Here is an 18,666-nt window from a genome sequence, read left to right on the forward strand (position 1 = left end):
ATATATGAGCCATTTAAAACTTTATTAAAACTGAATAAACAATTATTTCATAATAAATGTTATATCTAAACCAAACCATGGTTAATAGTATATATCCCAACAATCTCCCACTTAGACTTTTAACCATGATAATTATTAGAATATACTATATCCAAATGCATGATTAATAGTATATGGCATATGCCCTAACAAAGAGAACTATGATATTTTAGTAAAAAAAAAAAAGTACATTTTATTAGAACTATGAAAATGTGGACATTCGGCCAAGACCATCTATTTTGGGGGTCACGCTTGCTAATTTCTGTAAGATTTTTGGCACAGAAGTCAGCTGCACCCTGCGTCTCACGTCTTAATATCTCGCGGGTAAGCACAGAGCCACCATTACTGCACCAAAAACAATAAATAAAAAAAACGAAAAGTTTGGAGAGCGAGCCAGTGAGTTGAGTGTCAAAGATGAAGACTCTTCTAGTAGCTCCACCTCTACGCACCTGCTCCTCCCTTTCCCCATTTTCACGCTTTCTTTATTCTAATTCTAGTATTAATTACAACAATTACAAAAATAATGGTACCCATAATTACCTTTCTCCTTCCCGTCGTTTTCCATCTAAGCCCTTTTTCTCAACTGTTCCTCGTCTTCCTTTTCTTGCCATGTCTTCTTCCACCCAAACCCCTTCTCAGGTACTTCTTTTTTTTTTTTACCTCTCTTTTCTGTGTTTTTGTCAAGATTTAATTTTTTTTAAAATCAATTTTCAGTTTTGTAAAGATTTTGTTGATTAATTTTATTGATTTTGAAGATTATTTTGAATTTATTTGTTTTGTTCAGAGTGTGTCATCTGGTGATGAAGTTAATATCTTTCAGTTGATTCAAGCTCATCAGGTATCAAGATTTATCTTTTAATAGGTTTTATGTTTAGGCATAGAGGAATCAAGGGGTTAATTGGGAATTTTTATATATGTTGCAGGAAAAGGCTGCTAGGCTGTCTCCTATTGAAGAAGTTAGAACAGTTCTTGATTACAGCCTCCGCGGTGTGCTTTCTACTTTCTCTCAGGTTCACTCTCATATCATTCCTGGTTTTAGATTAACATGGGAAAAATGCAATCTTTTTTCTTCTGTTATTGGTGAATGATGGTTTTATTTAACATTGTTTTTTTGGTTTTTATCAATGCCCGATGATCGACTTCATATCTCTCCTCTTAGTGCAAATACCATTTCTGGAATATCCTTTAATGAAATTGTCTATAGGAAAATGATAAGTAGCTAATATTACGAATGTACATGGCACGACCACAAATTCTCACCTTAGGATGTCGTGATGACACCTAGTCTTAGAGACCAGATAAGCCTAACAGTCATAGAGAATTTAACAGAATTAACGAACAAGATGTAAAATTAAATTGGTAAACTATCATAATAAAACCCAAACGGTACAACAGTCAAATAATTCCCAAAACCGGTGAGGTGAGTCATAAGCTCTACAGAAAATTCACTAGTAACCTTTAAATACAACTCTGTTTGATATGAAGATAAACAGTAGTAAGACAACACAAGAAGGTGATTCCGAGGCCTGTGAGTGTCAAGCAGTTATACCTTGAAGTCTCCGAAGTAACTGGGTAAATTCACTGGCGTCCGGCACGAGCAGATGTACTTGGATTTGCACAAAAATGTGCAGAAACAAAGCATGAGTACACCACAACGGTACCTAGTAAGTATCAAGCCATGTGCCCATATGCCACAACATTATCAAATCAACAATAACAATGTTACTACAACATATAGCCCACGACTCAACCATAATGTATACAAGAATCTCAATAATAACAAAATTGAATGAGAAACAACTCAACAAGGAAGGATGTTCCAACTCAACAATGTGTTAATAGTTTTCACAACTACAACCTCAATAACTCAACAACGAAGGTATTCCCGTGAAATGGCAACTTCCAATTCAAGTACGTAGCATAAGCTTAACAATGAAAGAGATAACATGAAATAACAACTACGACATTGCATGAGAATAACTCAACAATGGGAAGAATAGCATGTAACACCAACTACAATTAAATGCATATAAGAGTAACTTTGACAATGGGAACTAGAACATATAATAACAACTTCAAGTAAGGCATGTAACAATACAATTGACAATGAAAGATAGAACAAATAATAATAACTTCAACTAAGTACTATAAGTAACCTAAGAGTCTAAACCGGTCAAATATCACATATAAGCCCGTATACATGCTCGTCACCCCGTGTATGTGTCTTCCACATCCTAAGTACAATAGTACAATAAACCCAAATCCTAAGGGGTAGTTTCCCCCTCCCCCTCCCCCTCCCCCACCCCCACAAAGTTAGGCAAGATACCTCAACTAGGCCAAATCAACACTCAAAAATAGCTTTTCCCTGAAAATTCACCTCCGCACGGCTCAAATCTAACAAAAAACGACTGAATATAATCAAACAATGTAAGAGAAATCAATTTTGATTAATAAAGCTAAGATCTTTACACAATTCTCCAAACGTCAACTCTGGTCCGGCCGGTCAAAACCCCAGTCCAAGGTTAGATCCCGATTGCCCTTAACCCCTCGAGTCCAGATATTTGTTTTGTTTTCGAATCCGAGTCCAATTCAACTCTCAAATCCCAAATTTTTATTTTTCAAAACATTGGCAAAATTTCCCATATTTTCTCTTTGATTCTCATAAATTTGATGTTAGATCTCATATATAATCATGTAATATAGTTGGATATTGATCAAAAGCACTTACCCAATGATTACATGTGAAAGTCCTCCCTCCAAATCGCCTCCTACCGAGTCTAGGGTTCTTAAATGAGAGAAATGAGATCAAATCCCGTCTTCCCAGCCCTTTTGTTCAGGTGCTGATGTGACATGGCATTCGCAATTGCGAACTCTCACAATTGCGAAGAAGGACTCGCAATTACTGTGCCTGACAGCCTAAAGGGAAGTCACAAATGCTACATATGCGAAGTCCGCTCCTATCGCAAATGCGACTTTTTAGTCGCAAATGCGAACTACCCTGTTCCAGCCCCCCTTCGCAATTGCGATCAATGTATCGCAAATGCGACACCTGAGACCCCCTGCTATGGTCGCATTTGCAATGTTGGTGCTCGCAATAGCGACAACTGGAGCACCGGCACACCAACAACCTGGAATTGAGTCCAAACCATTCCGAAACACGTCCGAAACTCACCTGAGCCCTTGGGGCTCCAAACCAAATATGCACACAAGTCTAAAAACATCATACAAACTCGCTCGCACGATCTAAACACCAAAATAACATCTAGAACCACGAATCGGACATCAAAACGCATGAATTTCAAAAGAAACTCAAGAACCTCTAGAATTGCAGCCAAGCGTCTGAATCCTATCAAACTAACTCCGGATGACACCAAATTTTGCAAACAAGTTCCAAATAGCAAAACATACCTATTCTAAGTCCCTAAACCAAAATCCGAACCCGATATCCATAAAGTCAACCTACGGTCAAACTTAGGGAAACTTCTAAACCTTAAATTGCCAACTTTCGGCAAAATAAGTTAAATCAGCCTAGGGACCTCCGAATTGAATTCCGGGCATACGCTCAAGTTCAAAATTACAATATAAACCTATCAGAGCCGTCAAAACACCGTTCTAGGGTCGTTTTCACAAAAGTCAAACTTCGGTCAACATTTCCAACTTAAGATTCTAAACCAAGAAGCAAAGGGTCCAAGTCAACCCAAAACCTTCTCGGAACAAAACTAACCATCCCCGCAAGTTAAAACCACAAATGCACATGTGTGAAGCATCAAAAGGAGAAACGGGGCTCAAATACACAAAACGATCGGTCGTTTCGTTACAGTACAACGAAAGAGAGAACATGGTATAATCACGACATACGTATTAGGTGCATCTTAGGTATGCTTATTGTGTCCCATAATTCTCATTTGTGATTCTGAGTGTCAAATTATCTTGAATAAGAGTGACATGCTTCAGCCAGATTGGTCCATTTAACGGATGAAATCTTAGCTCTATTGAGTGCATAATCTGATACTTTGAAGGGAATAGCTGTTTTTAGTTACTACTAGTCTCTCGGTACGTGCGTTACGTGTGTACCCAATCTCTATGAGTATAAGTTGCTTAAATAAGAAACTAAATGTTTTAAAATGTTTCATTTCTTCAAGGTCTCAAGTTCGAAACCCACTGGGTGCAAACAATTTCTGAGGGCCATCGGACTGGGTAAAACCTGAATTAACCGTGGTGCACTTGCGGGAAACTCCTTGCCGAGGGCCTGTGCACCCCCGGGATTAGTCGGGGCTCATAGAGATTCGGACACCCGGTGCAAATCAAAAAAAAATAAAAATGTTTCATTTCTATTGCGAATTTAAACATTTGGAATAAAACAATTGAAAACGTCGAGAAGAGATCTTTATTATGTCACCAGGGTGACTTAGATGAAACAATAACTCTAACTTTTTAATAAAACACATATGTTCTTTTAATTGTAGAGTTATAGTTATTCGTCACAAACATTTGGCAAAAACAATAATTATAAATTTCCTACTTAACTTTTATGTTGCAATTTTCAAAATGTTTCAAAATATATACTCCCTCCGTTCCAATTTATGTGAACCTGTTTGACTGGGCACGGAGTTTAAGAAAAAAATGAAGACTTTTGGAATTTGTGGTCCTAAACAAGTCAAAAAGGGGCCCAGAGTATTTGTGTGGTTATAAAAGCTTCTCATTAAGGGTAGAATTGTAAGTTTAAGCTAAATTGTTACCAAATTTAGAAAGGGGTCATTCTTTTTGGAACGGACCAAAAAGAAAATAGGTTCACATAAACTGGAACGGAGGGAGTAGTATAATGGATTTGCTAATTATTAGCACATTATGGTTTCCTAAATATATAAAAGATGAATATTTCTTATTAAGAAGTAAATATAAGTAACAAATTGTTCCAGAATAAATTTGGTAATTACAATGTTTTCAAAATAATTTTAAGTTTATTTAAGAATATAAATTAAATACTATTCAATCCATTCCTATTCAAATTAAATTCGCCTATCAAAAGGTTTATAGCGTTGACAAGGATAAAATCTGTTAATAATTTTCAGATACATCTCCGGTATGTATGGAAGTTAATTTTTTTGAAGGTTAAATATCTAGAACAACAGATCCTCATTTTTTCCCAATAAATAATTTTTGGCTTTGTCCATATTTTTGTGGAGAAGGAGAATGTAGAAGAAGAAATAGAATGCACATAATTGTAGACATAAATTGAGAGAGGAACATTAAAAATAGAAAAACATATCGGTAGTAGTCTAAAATTTGATGTGTCTTGGCATTTGTCTCAAATTCAATTAGAACACCTTATTTTACAACAACAACAACAACAACTACCCAGTAAAATCTCACCAAGTGGGGTCTGGGGAGGGTAATGTGTACGCAGACTTTACCCTACCCGAAAGGGCAGAGGCTGTTTCCGATAGACCCTCGGCTCAAGAACACCTTATTTTGATTAGTAAAATTTTAATCGGTCTTGAAGTCAAAAATCTTAGGACCATCCCTACATAGTTTAACTAGGGAAAATTTAAGAACTAAAACTCTAGTTGATCTCCAAATCATAAATATTAGAACAACAACAAACAACAATCCAGTAAAATCCCACAAGTCGGTTCTGGGGAGGGTAGTGTGTACGCAGACCTTACCCCTACCTCGAAGGGGTAGAGAGGCTGTTTCCGAAAGACCCTCGGCTCAAGATAATAAAAAGAAGACAAAAGGAGAGGATATTAGATTCATCACGGAGATCATAGGAAAAATAGGAACATAAAATGCAGAAGAAAAATGCAAAGCAAAAACGGTGGCTAGTAAATGGATCCAACGTCGAAAAAGAAAATAGTAAGACACGACATTGCCCCTAGCTCTCTTAGACAAAACCCTACCGGACTAGGCTCACAAAGGTACAAAGTAACGCAAGACTCAACTACCTCCTAGCCTACAACCGTAATACTCGACCTCCACAACTTCCTATCAAGTGTCATGTCCTCGGAAATCTGAAGTCTCGCCATATCCTGCCTGATCACCTCTCCCTAATACTTCTTAGGTCGCCCTCTACCTCTTCTCGTGCCTTCCACAACCAGCCACTCACACCTCCTTACTGGAGCATCTGGGCTTCTCCTTTGTACATGCCCGAACCATCTGAGCTTCGCTTCCGGCATCTTGTCATCAATGGGAGCCACGTGCACCTTCTCCCGAATATCATCATTCCTAATCTTATCCATCCTAGTGTGCCCACACATCCACCTCAACATCCTCATTTCTGCTACTTTCATCTTTTGGATATGTGAGTTCTTAACAGGCCAACACTCAGCCCCATACATCATGGCCGGTCTAACCACCGCTTTGTAGATCTTACCTTTGAGTATCGTTGGCACTCTCTTGTCACATAAGATTCCAGATGCTAACTTCCACTTCATCCATCCTACCCCAATCATAAATATTAGAAAAATAATTAAATAACTATTTTGTCTAGTGTGATATTAATTTCTAAAGGGTAAAAAAAGGCAATAGGGAAATAACTAAATTGACTCTTTTGTCCCATGTGAAAATTTCTTTTACAGGGTAAAAAAGGGCGAACGACATTTCGCTAATAGTATAGATAGATAGATTTGTACTTAGGGGCTGGGACAGTGATTGCACATATACCCTCATGTCAATCACATGTAGTACTATGTTACAGATCGTGGTTGGTCTTAGAATACATTTGATGATGCCAAATACATGATTAGAACATAAGAAAGTGTCTGTTTTCCTTTATTTAAAACTTATATTGAGACTCAGATTCTCAAACTATCACCCACAAGTAGGGGTCCATACTCCATTTGAAATCACTTCATATCAAAGACAAGGAGTGGTGACAAGTATAAGGTATCGCTTTTGCAGTTTTACCTGCATGTAGTATCTTGAAGTGAGAGATAAGCTCACTTTATGATGTAGTTTTTATCTGCTTTGTCAAAATGAAAAAAAAAAAATGAAGTAGCTCTTTTGGTTCTGGATCACATGGAAAGATTCATTCAAACTGGCCTAGTTTATGAAAAATTTATGATACAAAGTGATGAATTTTGAACATACGAGAGAAACATCCCCAGTTTTACCTGACAGTCTATAGTTGTTACGCATATGCTTTCATCTCTTTGGGTTCTAGATAAATTGACCCAATTTTATGAAAACTCGATGATAGAAACAATGATGAATCTGTTACGTATGTAAGAAACATCCAGTGTGCTACCTGACAGCCGATAATTTTGTTACGTACACTTTCTAGTATTATGTAGAGTAAATAAATGAACTACGAAGTGGTATCTGGAACCTACATGATGCTTATAATTTGATGCCACAACTATGATTTGAAGGGAGTTCTTGACAAAAGTGTTCGGTCAAAGGCGGATCCAGGATTTGATAACTACGGGTGCTACTATCTTTAATACAAACCTACCACTAGTGAAGGAGATTTAACTAAGGAGTACATTTGATCGGTTCGATCCGTTTTGAATTAATTCGGTCGGATTGGTTCGATCCATTTGAATTAAGTCGATTCCATTTAACGATTTTTGGTGTATAAATAAATACGTGAACACCAAACCATATAAGTTTTGTCCATTTCATTTTAGTTCTCTCGATCCAAATCCTACTGAATAATGTGATTAAAAAACATAAAATAGAATAAAATTGTAAATCAACAAAGACACCCCTTCAATCTACATATAGCTAGATTAATATTATATTTATTGATGCCATCATTCTAAAAAAATTTGAAAATCAAAAAAGAAAATATCACAGATGGATAAAAAAGAGAATTATTAAAATCACATTCATACGAATTTTTGAAGGTCTATAAAAAGGAGAAGGAAGCAAATATATAATTTAAATAAGTAATAAAAAATGATTGCATAAAGATAGAGGAAGTATCAAGATGAAGAAATAAAATAATAATAAAATAAGAAGGAGCTGAAAGAAAAGAAATAAAAGAAAGAAAAAGGAATGAGGGAGCAACTAGGGACAAGGATAAATATAATAGCGAGTCTCGATCCAAGGTCTTGCGCTTGGAATTTCAGCACTTCAACCATGGCACCCTACAGTTATTTTATGACTCGGGTGTCACCTCTTAAATATATCAACTTTTTTGTGTGAAACACCAATACACATGAAATTTTATCCGAGTGTCCGGGTGCCGTGCGCCCCCGATGTCCTACATAGATCCGCTGCTGTGTTCGGTGCCCATCTTGGGCCCATTCTATCATCTTTCTTTTTATAGTGCAAGTGCATGAAATGAAACTGGAGAACATATTGGGCCATTATCTGAATGTTTCTTTTCTGATCAGTGATCTGAATGTTATGTACTTCTTGCTCCATAATTTCACAGTTAACAGTCATTTCAGAAATAGTTTCAAAGTTAACAATGGAATCTTTATTACAAGGCGCCCTTATTCCGACAATGCCTTTTATCATGTGCAGAAGTATGAAGGCTATCCTTCAGGTTCCATGGTTGATTTTGCATGTGATGCCGATGGATCTCCAATATTAGCAGTTAGCGACTTGGCAGTTCACACCAAGGTTCATTTTATCATCTCTGGTGGTTAGAAGTTGTGCTTAAATTTCTGCAGTTACCAAAGTGGAATGATAGAAACTTTGTTCAACAAATCTCTGGTCTCCTTATATTTTGGTTTGTTTATTAAGTTTGGATTTCAATTCTAAGCCTATTCAAGATATTGTTTGAATTTGTAAAAAGAAACAAAAATGCTGACATCAATGTTCTCTTTTATATGTCAATATATCACTGATTATCCTGAAAATGTGGAGACTCTACGTGTCATTCTTCCTGTATTTATATATTTTTACGCTTTTCCATTCTCATTTTCAGAACTGTGGTTTTGATTTGAACCTTGGTGATTAGTGCAGGACCTATTAGCTAATTCCAAATGCTCATTGCTTGTTGCAAGGGATCCTGAAGATAGGACTGACTTAGTAATAACAGTGCATGGTGATGCTCTTCCTGTAAGTTGTCAGTTAGAGAGAAATATCTTTCTATGAGCTCTTTCTTCATATGCGAGGAAATTCATGTCAATTTATTCTTTTGATGGATATGATAGGTACCAGAAACAGCAAAAGAAGGTATTCGAGCTGCATATTTGGCTAGGCATCCCGAGGCATTTTGGGTAACTTTAGTCACCTCTTTCTAGATTATGGCATTGCGCATTTCACAATAGATGCCCCTTCTTCTGTCCATCTCGTGTAATTAGCTGAACCTTTGTGAAGGTTGACTTCGGTGACTTCCAATTCATACGCATTGAACCCAGAATTGTACGTTATGTATCCGGCGTTGCAACCGCTATATTGGGATCTGGAGGTTTGTGTTGGCTGCTGGCATCGCCTCCTTTTTTTTACTACTATCTCTCTGCTACTCTCCGCTAGTCTGATAGGATTTTGTCTTAGCTAGTAGTTAATGTTGTGTTCACACTACTCTTTTGTTTTTCGTAGTGCCGGGCCTTATTTACTGGTTATTGTTTTTGCTTTTCATCTATTTTCTGGTTCTTATGATCCTGTTATTATTTCTATTGTTTCTGTTGATGGTACTGATATATTGTCTCTTTTCCTCTTCTTGAGCCGAGGGTCTATCGGAAACAGCCTCTCTACTCCCTCGGGGTAGGAGTAAGGTCTGCGTACACACTACCCTCCCCAAATCCCACTGGTGGGATTTTACTGGGTCGTTGTTGTTGTTGTTGTTGTCTCTCCACTTTCCACATAGCATTCTGCCGTTCTCCCCCTAGCCCCACAATTGATATTTGATTTAGGACTTCTTATTACACCCCTTCCACCATATGGGCTGAAGAAGAGCTGGTAAAACATACATCTGATTTGCTAATGCTACTTTCAAATCCCATTAGATTTCCGTGTTCCACCTGCTCAGTATTCGAGGAAATGCGAGACAATGAAAAAATTGTGAACTACTAATATGTGGCATTTCTTTTTGTTGCTTTAGGGTGCAATATTTGTGTTTCTTTCTTGCACTAATTGTCTCTCTTGAATGCTCACAGAATTTAGCAAAGAGGAGTTTAGAACAGCAAATATAGATCCAATATACCAATTCTCAAAGCCAATCACGGTATAGAAATGCTGATGTTCATTGTCTACTTTATGTGCTCTCTTCTTTATAAATGGTAATTTTGTTTCATTCCTCTAATTTTCTTGCCAGTCACATATGAATAAAGATCACGCTGAGGATACCAAGCTAATTGTGCGGCACTCAACATCAGTTCCGGTAATGTTTGGAACTTTTTTATATTTATTCTCCAATGATGCTCAGCTACCAGAGACCTGGAAAATTTTTTTATACCAGGAACTTATGATGAAATCCACAAAAAATAATTTTTACTAAATATAGAGCCAACACCACAAGATTGGATTTTTCACTTGGAAATGCAACAATGCATTACTCCACTTATCACTGGACAGCATGGGAGAATTTTTAATATCAAAATACTTATGGATAGAGGCGGACTTAGGTATAAACTTGAGGGGTCACAGGACCCCGTAAATTTCGGCAGAGATCTTGTATATGTATATCAGTATATGTGTATACTTTGAAAATGGTTAATTTAAATCACTTGGCACCCTGAACACTAAAAGCCTTTAGGGGGGGCACTGGTTGAGCAGAATATTGGTGCCCCCGTCGCGTTAAAATCCTGGGTCCGCCTCTGCTTATGGATTCCAAACTAGTTTTGCCTAATTAACAAATGACTAGAGCTAACGCCCAAAAGATTACATTTTCTAAATGGATTGGAAATGCATGGATGCATTATTCCTCAAAGGCTCTGATAACTTGTTTGTCCAGTATCTGATTAGCATAACATTTAGCTTGCCCCAAAAATGAGGTATGCGCATGTACTGAAATTTTAGGTGCTGTAGGGCCTTTGAGTATTTGGTGCCTGGAAACAATGCATGATTTTTGTCGCACTTGCAGTCCATTGAAATTTCACATTACTGTCAATTAGTTACGATTAATTTAGTTTTACTGGACATAAGGTGTAAGGCGTTCACTCTTAAAATAATAACTTTTGAATTTGTTTTTCAGGTGGACTTTGCGTACATGTTGGATGTAGACAGTCTTGGTATTAATGTTAAGGTGAGGCTCCTATTACCATCTCCAATGTTATTTATGTCGGGTCTGTTTTAACTTTTGCTATAAATATTTTGTTCCCTTTTATTTAAGTAGTGGAGAAGCCTGTGCTTATGAGATTCTACGACTTTGTCTGTTTCAAAATATGTAAATTGCATCTCAATCCTTTTTTTAGGAAAATTGGCTGTTAAACGTCAAGAAATGCCTATTTGAGGAAGTGCAGATGACTCTTTTCTTTTGCTAAGACAAGTGGTTTTTGCTGTTCAAGTATGAGCCTGAAACGTATAGTTATACTTTGAATTTTAATTTCAGGCTGGCTACCAAAAGAACACTTTCAAGCTTCGAGTTCCATTTCCCAGGCGTGCTGTAGACAGAAAGTAAGTCCAGAAAGTTCTATCACAAATTTTTTGTAGTGAGTCTGTGAGTGTATAATTCACATAGATCGCCTTTTCTGCTTCCTTTTCTCTTCCCCTTATCTGATGCAATATATCTATTTTATTAAATTTTATTTGTTGCCGAGGGTCTATTGTTGCTCTTGTTTTCTTGGATTGGGTTCTAATGTCTTAACTAGTATGTTCTTAGGAAAAATAGTACTTTGAGTGGACACATGTAGGATCGTGTCCTAGTCTCCAGAAGGTTGGAACCACTTTGAGCTTGTTCACAAGACATGCTATTTCACTCTTGAAGAATGTCAAGATATTAAAAAATAAAAGTATTTGTCCATGATTTTGTGACCCACTACGGTGATATTTATAATAAAACCCCTGGTAATGAGTGCGTTAAAATCATCCTGCTGGATGTGAAATAAACCTTTCACATTAGAGCCTAGGATAAAAGCGGATGTTTGTTTGGGAAATTTTCTCAGATCATTCATTTGACTTAAAGAAAGTTATTCAGTTTCTCCTAGGTCATTATTTGCTTTTGTTATAGACACTGTTTTCTTAAATTGAGGTCCTAAAAAAAGGGTAATTCTCCATGTTTCCAAAATAATTCTTCCCTATACCAAATTTGCAGGGATGTGAAGACACTTATTGTTGAAATGCTTCAGGCTGCCAGGAGTTAGGCTCGCTGATTTGCCTTTATAATATCCCAATTCCCATTCCAGCTTCAACTCTATATCATGTATATATTATATACAAAGAGTTTTGTGGAATGCTTGTTTTAGAATGAGATTTTAAGATTCATAAGCATATATGTTGCTATCTGATAGCAAAACAAGCCATTTTAGTGATCTTCATCTGGCTTTCCTCTGCTTGACACTAATAACAACACTGTTTTTGCTCAATTCTATGGACACATGTGAAGATCTAGCAGAACAAGTGGGCTCCAATTCTACGGCATGTATCCATCCAAAAAGTACACCCTCTAAACTGTGGGACCTCCTTAGTAAATAGCCAAATTCTTAATTTCTTCTGCCCCTTTTCTTTAATATGTTCTTTCATCCACGCCAATTATTTTTTCTGAATTTTATAGCTCATATGCTTTATGATTTTATAAAATAGCATACACTTGTTTTGGTATTAATTGAAAAAACATCGATCTTTACTTTAATAAATAATAGTTAAGACTTAGGATCAAAATATTAAGAGCAAAATACATTTGTAGCCACTCGCTGCAAACTTATATCATCTGGTAGCTACAAAATTTCAAGTACATCTAGTAGCCTAAAAGATATTAGAATAGTCAGCCCAAAATCCACCAATCACACCGCATATATTTTTCCTTTTCCACCATCTATCACACATCCACACAAAAAAGCTCCACCATTGCCATGCCACTATTGCACCGATGTCGCTACCGCCATGGCACCGCTACCACCTCCATGCACTGCTGCCACCACACCATCTACCCACATCCCAAAAATGATAGATCATCAAAAAGCAGACTCACGCACCCCTTGAACCAGCCTAATCCACCCCAATTCCACTATCAAACTTAAAGAATTAAGAACTAAAAGAGGGGGGAAAAAAGATTGAAAAGAAGAAAAAACAAAAGGCAGTATAAATAGACAAATTGAATAGAAAGAAATAAGATCTAAAGAGAAAAAGAAAGAAAGATTGAGAGTATTTATGAGAGAAAAATTATACATTTTATATAAGGAAAATATATTAATTATTTACTTTATATACAATTGTAAATTCTATGTGCACTGCATATATACATTATATACTATTATATACTTTATATATAAAACTATATGAATATTGAATTTATATAAAAAGTGTATATGTATTATATAAGTATAGATACACCTTTCATATAAATGTGCATACATAATATATACACATCATATACAATATTCATAACACTCAATGTACCCACTGTAATCTTACACGCCTACTTTTGTATAGTACGTGTATAATGAATGTATATATACTATTATATACAAAATATATAGAAAATTATATTAACATTGAATTTGTATAAAAAATGTATATGTATTATATCAGTGTAGATACACCTTTTATATAAATGTGCATACATAATATATACACATTATATACAATATTTTCAACACTTAATTTAGCCACTGTAATCTTTTACGCCCAGTTTTGTATAATACGTGTATAATAAATGTATCACTAGTGTAAAATGTATACACATTGATTATACACCATATTATACCATTATTATACACTGATTACACAATGTATAAATAAAGGAGCACTGATGGTATGGAGGACAATGATTTGGCCGGAAAAAATCTTTTCTCCGGCCGTGACTACTTTATTTTCTCCATTTTTCATCTTCTTGCAAAATCATCCAAAAAAATCATGTAATATTATATCTGAAAGTGGACAGAAAGCGAAGAAAACGGCAACCACCGCCAAACTTTTGTGGGAAATTACTCAAGAAGGTAGATATTTTTGCATCTAAATAAAGAAGGAGGAGATGTATGTTGGTGTCGCTATGGAAGAAGAAAAGAAAAAAGGAAAAAAAGGAGAGAGTGAAGAAGGGAAAAAATAAAGATAGAGGGAAAGAAAGATGGAAGTCACTGGTATATTGAAGAAGGGAGAAGATGAGAAGAGAAAGAGGGGGGGAGGGGGGGAGGAGTAGGCGACTAAAAAGTGCATTGGGAAGGGGAGAAGTGCATTGGAAATAGTGGCTATAATTTATCAATAGATTTGAAGGCTATTTCGGGTCCATGGGAGAAAATAGGGGCTAATTAAATTTTCAAGGGCTATAGAAAGTCATTTTCTCAAATATTAACTCAAAGGATATATATAATACTCCATTAAGATTTAGGATTGAAATATTAACTCAAAGGATAGGGCCAAAGTCTTGTGTTAGTCCAAACATTTTGGACATGCTGTAAATAAGTGAATTTGAAGAGAAAATAAAAAATTTCTGATATCTTTATCATAGTTTTTCTTTTTCGTTTTTAAAGGAGTTTAATCTTTTAATGAAATTTGCTATCTTGAGAAATAGTATAAAGGGAGTCAGGTGAAAATCAATTTGACGTTAGAAAAAGGCAGGCATTGTTAATCATTACTCTATCACATTAACAATTTAGTCTTTGGCACAGCAAAATAAACCTGCTTGAGAGCCAAAATTCACTTACTAGTTACTATTACTACAACATTATTTTTTTTTTATTTCTCACTCGGTGTTCGGTATTCACATTTGAGTCCGAATATATCCGGATTCGTGCCGCGTAGGGCTTCATTCGGGGGAAGTGCTCCCCCTACCAAGGATTTTTCCATACCCAGGGCTCAAACTCGAGACCTCTGGTTAAGGGAAGAGTAGTCTCATCCACTGTATCACATCCTTCTGATGGTATTATTACTACAACATTATGCAAACAAAAGTTAGCTCACTTTCTATTTGTCCTTTACTTACTTGATTGTTATATTTGCGTGTCATATTCGGGATTTTTTCCTATCTATACCATATATGAAACCTTATTACCAAAAATGTTCATAATTTGTTAATTACCCGCCCAGTCCACACTTTTACTACAATTTTTATACCAATCTATAATTAGGCAGATTCTGCCATTTAAAACGCGCTAAAAAGAAGGCACGAAATCTGCGTTTGATTCTTTCCACATTAAATTCGAATTTTGAAACGTAAAGAGATCTCATTGCTGCGTAATTCTCTCATTCACTACAATTCTAAAACAACGCAAGCTTCAGGAGCTCCAGTACTCAATTTGCTTTTACAAATTCTACAACGCAATACAAATTGTAGAATTCAAAATTGTTCTTCATCGACCTCAGTACTCAAATTGTCGAACCTATATCTGTTCTTCATCTCTTTCACACCATAATCAACATTTTGTGGTGCAAAGTAATGGCCATTCTGCAGAAAATAAAAAATTATTGAACATTAGTAGTTTGCATAAAAAAGAAGCAGTAATCCACGTATAACTACATGATAACTACAAAATATAACTAAAAGAAGAACAACCTACCCACACCTATAACTACAAAACAATACAGGACATCTACACATGTAAACATTATCTCAAAACAATAAGGAAGAAAAGGGTAACCACAGCTCTATAACTACAAAAATATAACAGTTAGTTCAAGTAACTCACAAAATGTAGATTAATTGTAGTTAGTATGAAGGTAAATGTAGCAGCATACAAAAGGTGAAAAATATACCTTATCTACAATTTACCCAGCAGCCTACAAAACAACTACAAAATAACTACATTTATGCACTGTCTAAAAATCACAATTACAATTAACCTTCAAAATTGAGACAAACAATCTACAAAATTTGGACAATTCCACATTTTACCAAAAAAACACTTGAACAACAGATTTTTACAACCAAAATCACACTAAAAAACTGTAAAGAAAAATAATTAGTGTTTACTTTTACCAAAATCTTTTTGTGAACCAATTTTGGTACTTTTTTAGAGGGTTTCTTCTTTTTTTATTTTGATGAAGAAGGAGAGACCTTGGGTTTTTTCACAGATGGAATTTTAGGGCAATCTTCAACAAAATCATCATCTACAGATATCAACTAATGTAGCTTTTGAAGGTTTTTTTTTGGGAGTGTTGATTTTTTTCATGATTTGGGACTTGAAAAAACAGATGCAACTTCAAAATAGGATTTTGTGAAATTAACTGGAGAAGAAAATTGTAGAATCGTGGGTAACTGATGGTAAACGTGGGTGAGAGGCGAGTATAAAAAAATGGGGGAATTAACTGAAGGTAAAACGTGGGGGGGTGTGGGGGGTGGGAGGAGAGAGAGGCGGGTAAACGAAAATGGGAGAATATACGCTCCTAAATTAACGCCTAATATAAATGAAGCATTAATTATACCCTCAATTTGAATTATGGTATATAAATGGTAATTTGGTATGCTGAAATGTAATTAACACAATCCTTAAATATTGAGGTAATAAGGTTTCATATATAGTATACGAAGGTAAAAATATAGGCGTTAAATATAAGAAAATTGAATTGTACTCGACTGACGTAGCTTGCTGGTTTAATCCACAAATTAGTCATATTGAGAAGTAAGGAGAGACAATCTCTTTGTCACACCTTGATATTTTAGGAGTTTGTACTAACCAAACGATAAGTTTACGTATTAAGTTAAAGGTATAAATATAAATATTTCTAAAACAATCTTTATATAACAATTGTATCATATGTTTAATAAAACACTATAATATTTTTTGAATAGTTTGGTTTGTTGTCCTCTTCAATTGTAAGAAGTTTTATTAAGATAATGTGGTTGCAGATAATTTATCTTCTTTTATCTCAGTACACATGCATTACCTACTAATTCACACAAGTGAATTTCAATGTTTGATATCATTATGTTTTCGAATTTTATTTTTATTCAAATCCTTTTTAATGAATGTGTTGACTTTTTGTTCGTCAAATATGAAATATCAAATAGATTGAATATCGTACATTAGCAAATATTTTTGGCTTCGGCAAAGTTAACAAAAGTGGTGATATTTTAAAGGCTCAAGGGTGAGTCAAATTTGGCTTATTATGCCATTTGTTGAGGGTAAGACGGTGGGCTCAAGTCCTAGCGCACCACGAGAATAAGACATCGGGTTTGAGTCCTGGTGCACCATGATGATAAGAGTTGGGTTGGAGTCCCAAAACATTATAGCCTTACACGCACGCCTTTATATGGGTAAGGCATTGGGTTTGAGTCATAATGCACCATATTGATGATATAATGATGACTAAAGAAAAATAATGTATTTTTCATGGAAAAGCATGAATCTTGTCCCACTTGATTTGCTCCATTCTTGAAGTGAATGTGATAGCGATGCATAATAAATCTAAATGAAGACAAGTGGTTGACTAATGAACGTGGGCGTGCCAAAGACCAAAATAATAATAGTCATCATTATGATTATAAAAAGGAGAACAATAAGGGTTCTCAAAATAATCCTTCAAAGGTGAAGGGAATGTATATCAATTTGGTCTGTAAATATAAGGCACGTTTAGACGATTATAGTCCATTTTTTTGAAAGAATGCGACTTGTGATAAGCAGACTCATTCCTGAACTGAGTGTGAAAATATATATGTGATACAAATTATGCACAAGAATGTATTTATGCATGGTTGAATAAATACTACAATTCACCTCTACGGGAGGTTTGAGAGAAAGAAAGATCATGAGCATTACTATGTGGTTATACGAATATGTCATTGGTCGTGTACATGGGGTAAGCCAAAAATATTTTGCCATGCCTTATAAAATGTTATTAAAGGCAAAATTAAAGCAAGAAAAGATTTTGCTTATGATGATTTTGACCATGGCAATTATTATGATAAGATAATTTTCTCTGTGGAGGAAAAATTTACCACTTGGATGGTGTTATAAAAGATCTTGTAGTGCAAAATTATTGAGAGCTCCAGAAGAACGAATTTGTTACTACCCGAATAAATAAAATTATCCATGGCATTGGTGGTAGTAAGTCTCAAAAGAAACTTTTTGAGTTTTAAATGTATTAGCCAAAGTGGTTGGCATATTGAGACTATAAATGAAAGGAAGATTGATTATCTTCATATTACTATAACATACCGAGTAAATATGAAAGGTTACCCGACTTTTCTTCTATTTGTACTACAGATGTATAAGCATGATGATGAAATCACATGCCATAGTAAATTAAATATTTATTGAAACAAATATCAGTTGGCATGACCGGTTGGCCATCCCGGTTCAATTATAATGCGAAAAATGATTGAGAATTCACATTGGCATAAATTGAAGAATAAGGAGATTCTTCGAGAATTCTCATGTACGACTTGTTCTCATGATAATTGATTACTATACCAGCTAGGGTTGGGATTGAATCCCTTGATTTCTGGAACGAATAGAAGGTGATATATATATATGGGCCCAGTCACCTGCCATGTGGACCGTTTACTATATATGATTTTAAAAGATGCATTTATTGTATGGTCACATGTGCGTTTGTTGTCAACTTGCAGTTTGGCTTTTGCAAGGTTGCTTGCTCAAGTTATTAGAGCACAGTTTCAGAATATATATTATGATAATT

General features: G+C 35.4%; 1 protein-coding gene across 1 annotated transcript; it reads left to right on the forward strand.

Moving 5' to 3' along the window:
• Positions 1–308: 308 nt before the first annotated feature.
• Positions 309–12,579, forward strand: LOC109217592. Its single transcript, XM_019381852.1, has 12 exons — positions 309–678; positions 824–877; positions 963–1,049; positions 8,512–8,610; positions 8,956–9,051; positions 9,147–9,212; positions 9,313–9,403; positions 10,092–10,159; positions 10,250–10,315; positions 11,129–11,179; positions 11,486–11,550; positions 12,188–12,579. Exons 1-12 carry the CDS (start codon positions 454–456, stop codon positions 12,234–12,236), a joined length of 1,017 nt encoding a protein of 338 aa, XP_019237397.1. The 5' UTR covers positions 309–453; the 3' UTR covers positions 12,237–12,579.
• Positions 12,580–18,666: the final 6,087 nt, after the last annotated feature.

The sequence above is a fragment of the Nicotiana attenuata genome, unplaced genomic scaffold, assembly GCF_001879085.1.
Source record: "Nicotiana attenuata strain UT unplaced genomic scaffold, NIATTr2, whole genome shotgun sequence".
Classification (NCBI taxonomy): Eukaryota; Viridiplantae; Streptophyta; class Magnoliopsida; order Solanales; family Solanaceae; genus Nicotiana; species Nicotiana attenuata.

Coding starts and splice junctions, on each gene's coding strand:
- LOC109217592 (XM_019381852.1), top strand. CDS start 454: ATGAAGACTCTTCTAGTAGCTCCACCTCTACGCACCTGCTCCTCCCTT. Junction 679..823: donor CCACCCAAACCCCTTCTCAG/GTACTTCTTTTT, acceptor TGTTTTGTTCAG/AGTGTGTCATCTGGTGATGA. Junction 9,213..9,312: donor GGCATCCCGAGGCATTTTGG/GTAACTTTAGTC, acceptor ACCTTTGTGAAG/GTTGACTTCGGTGACTTCCA.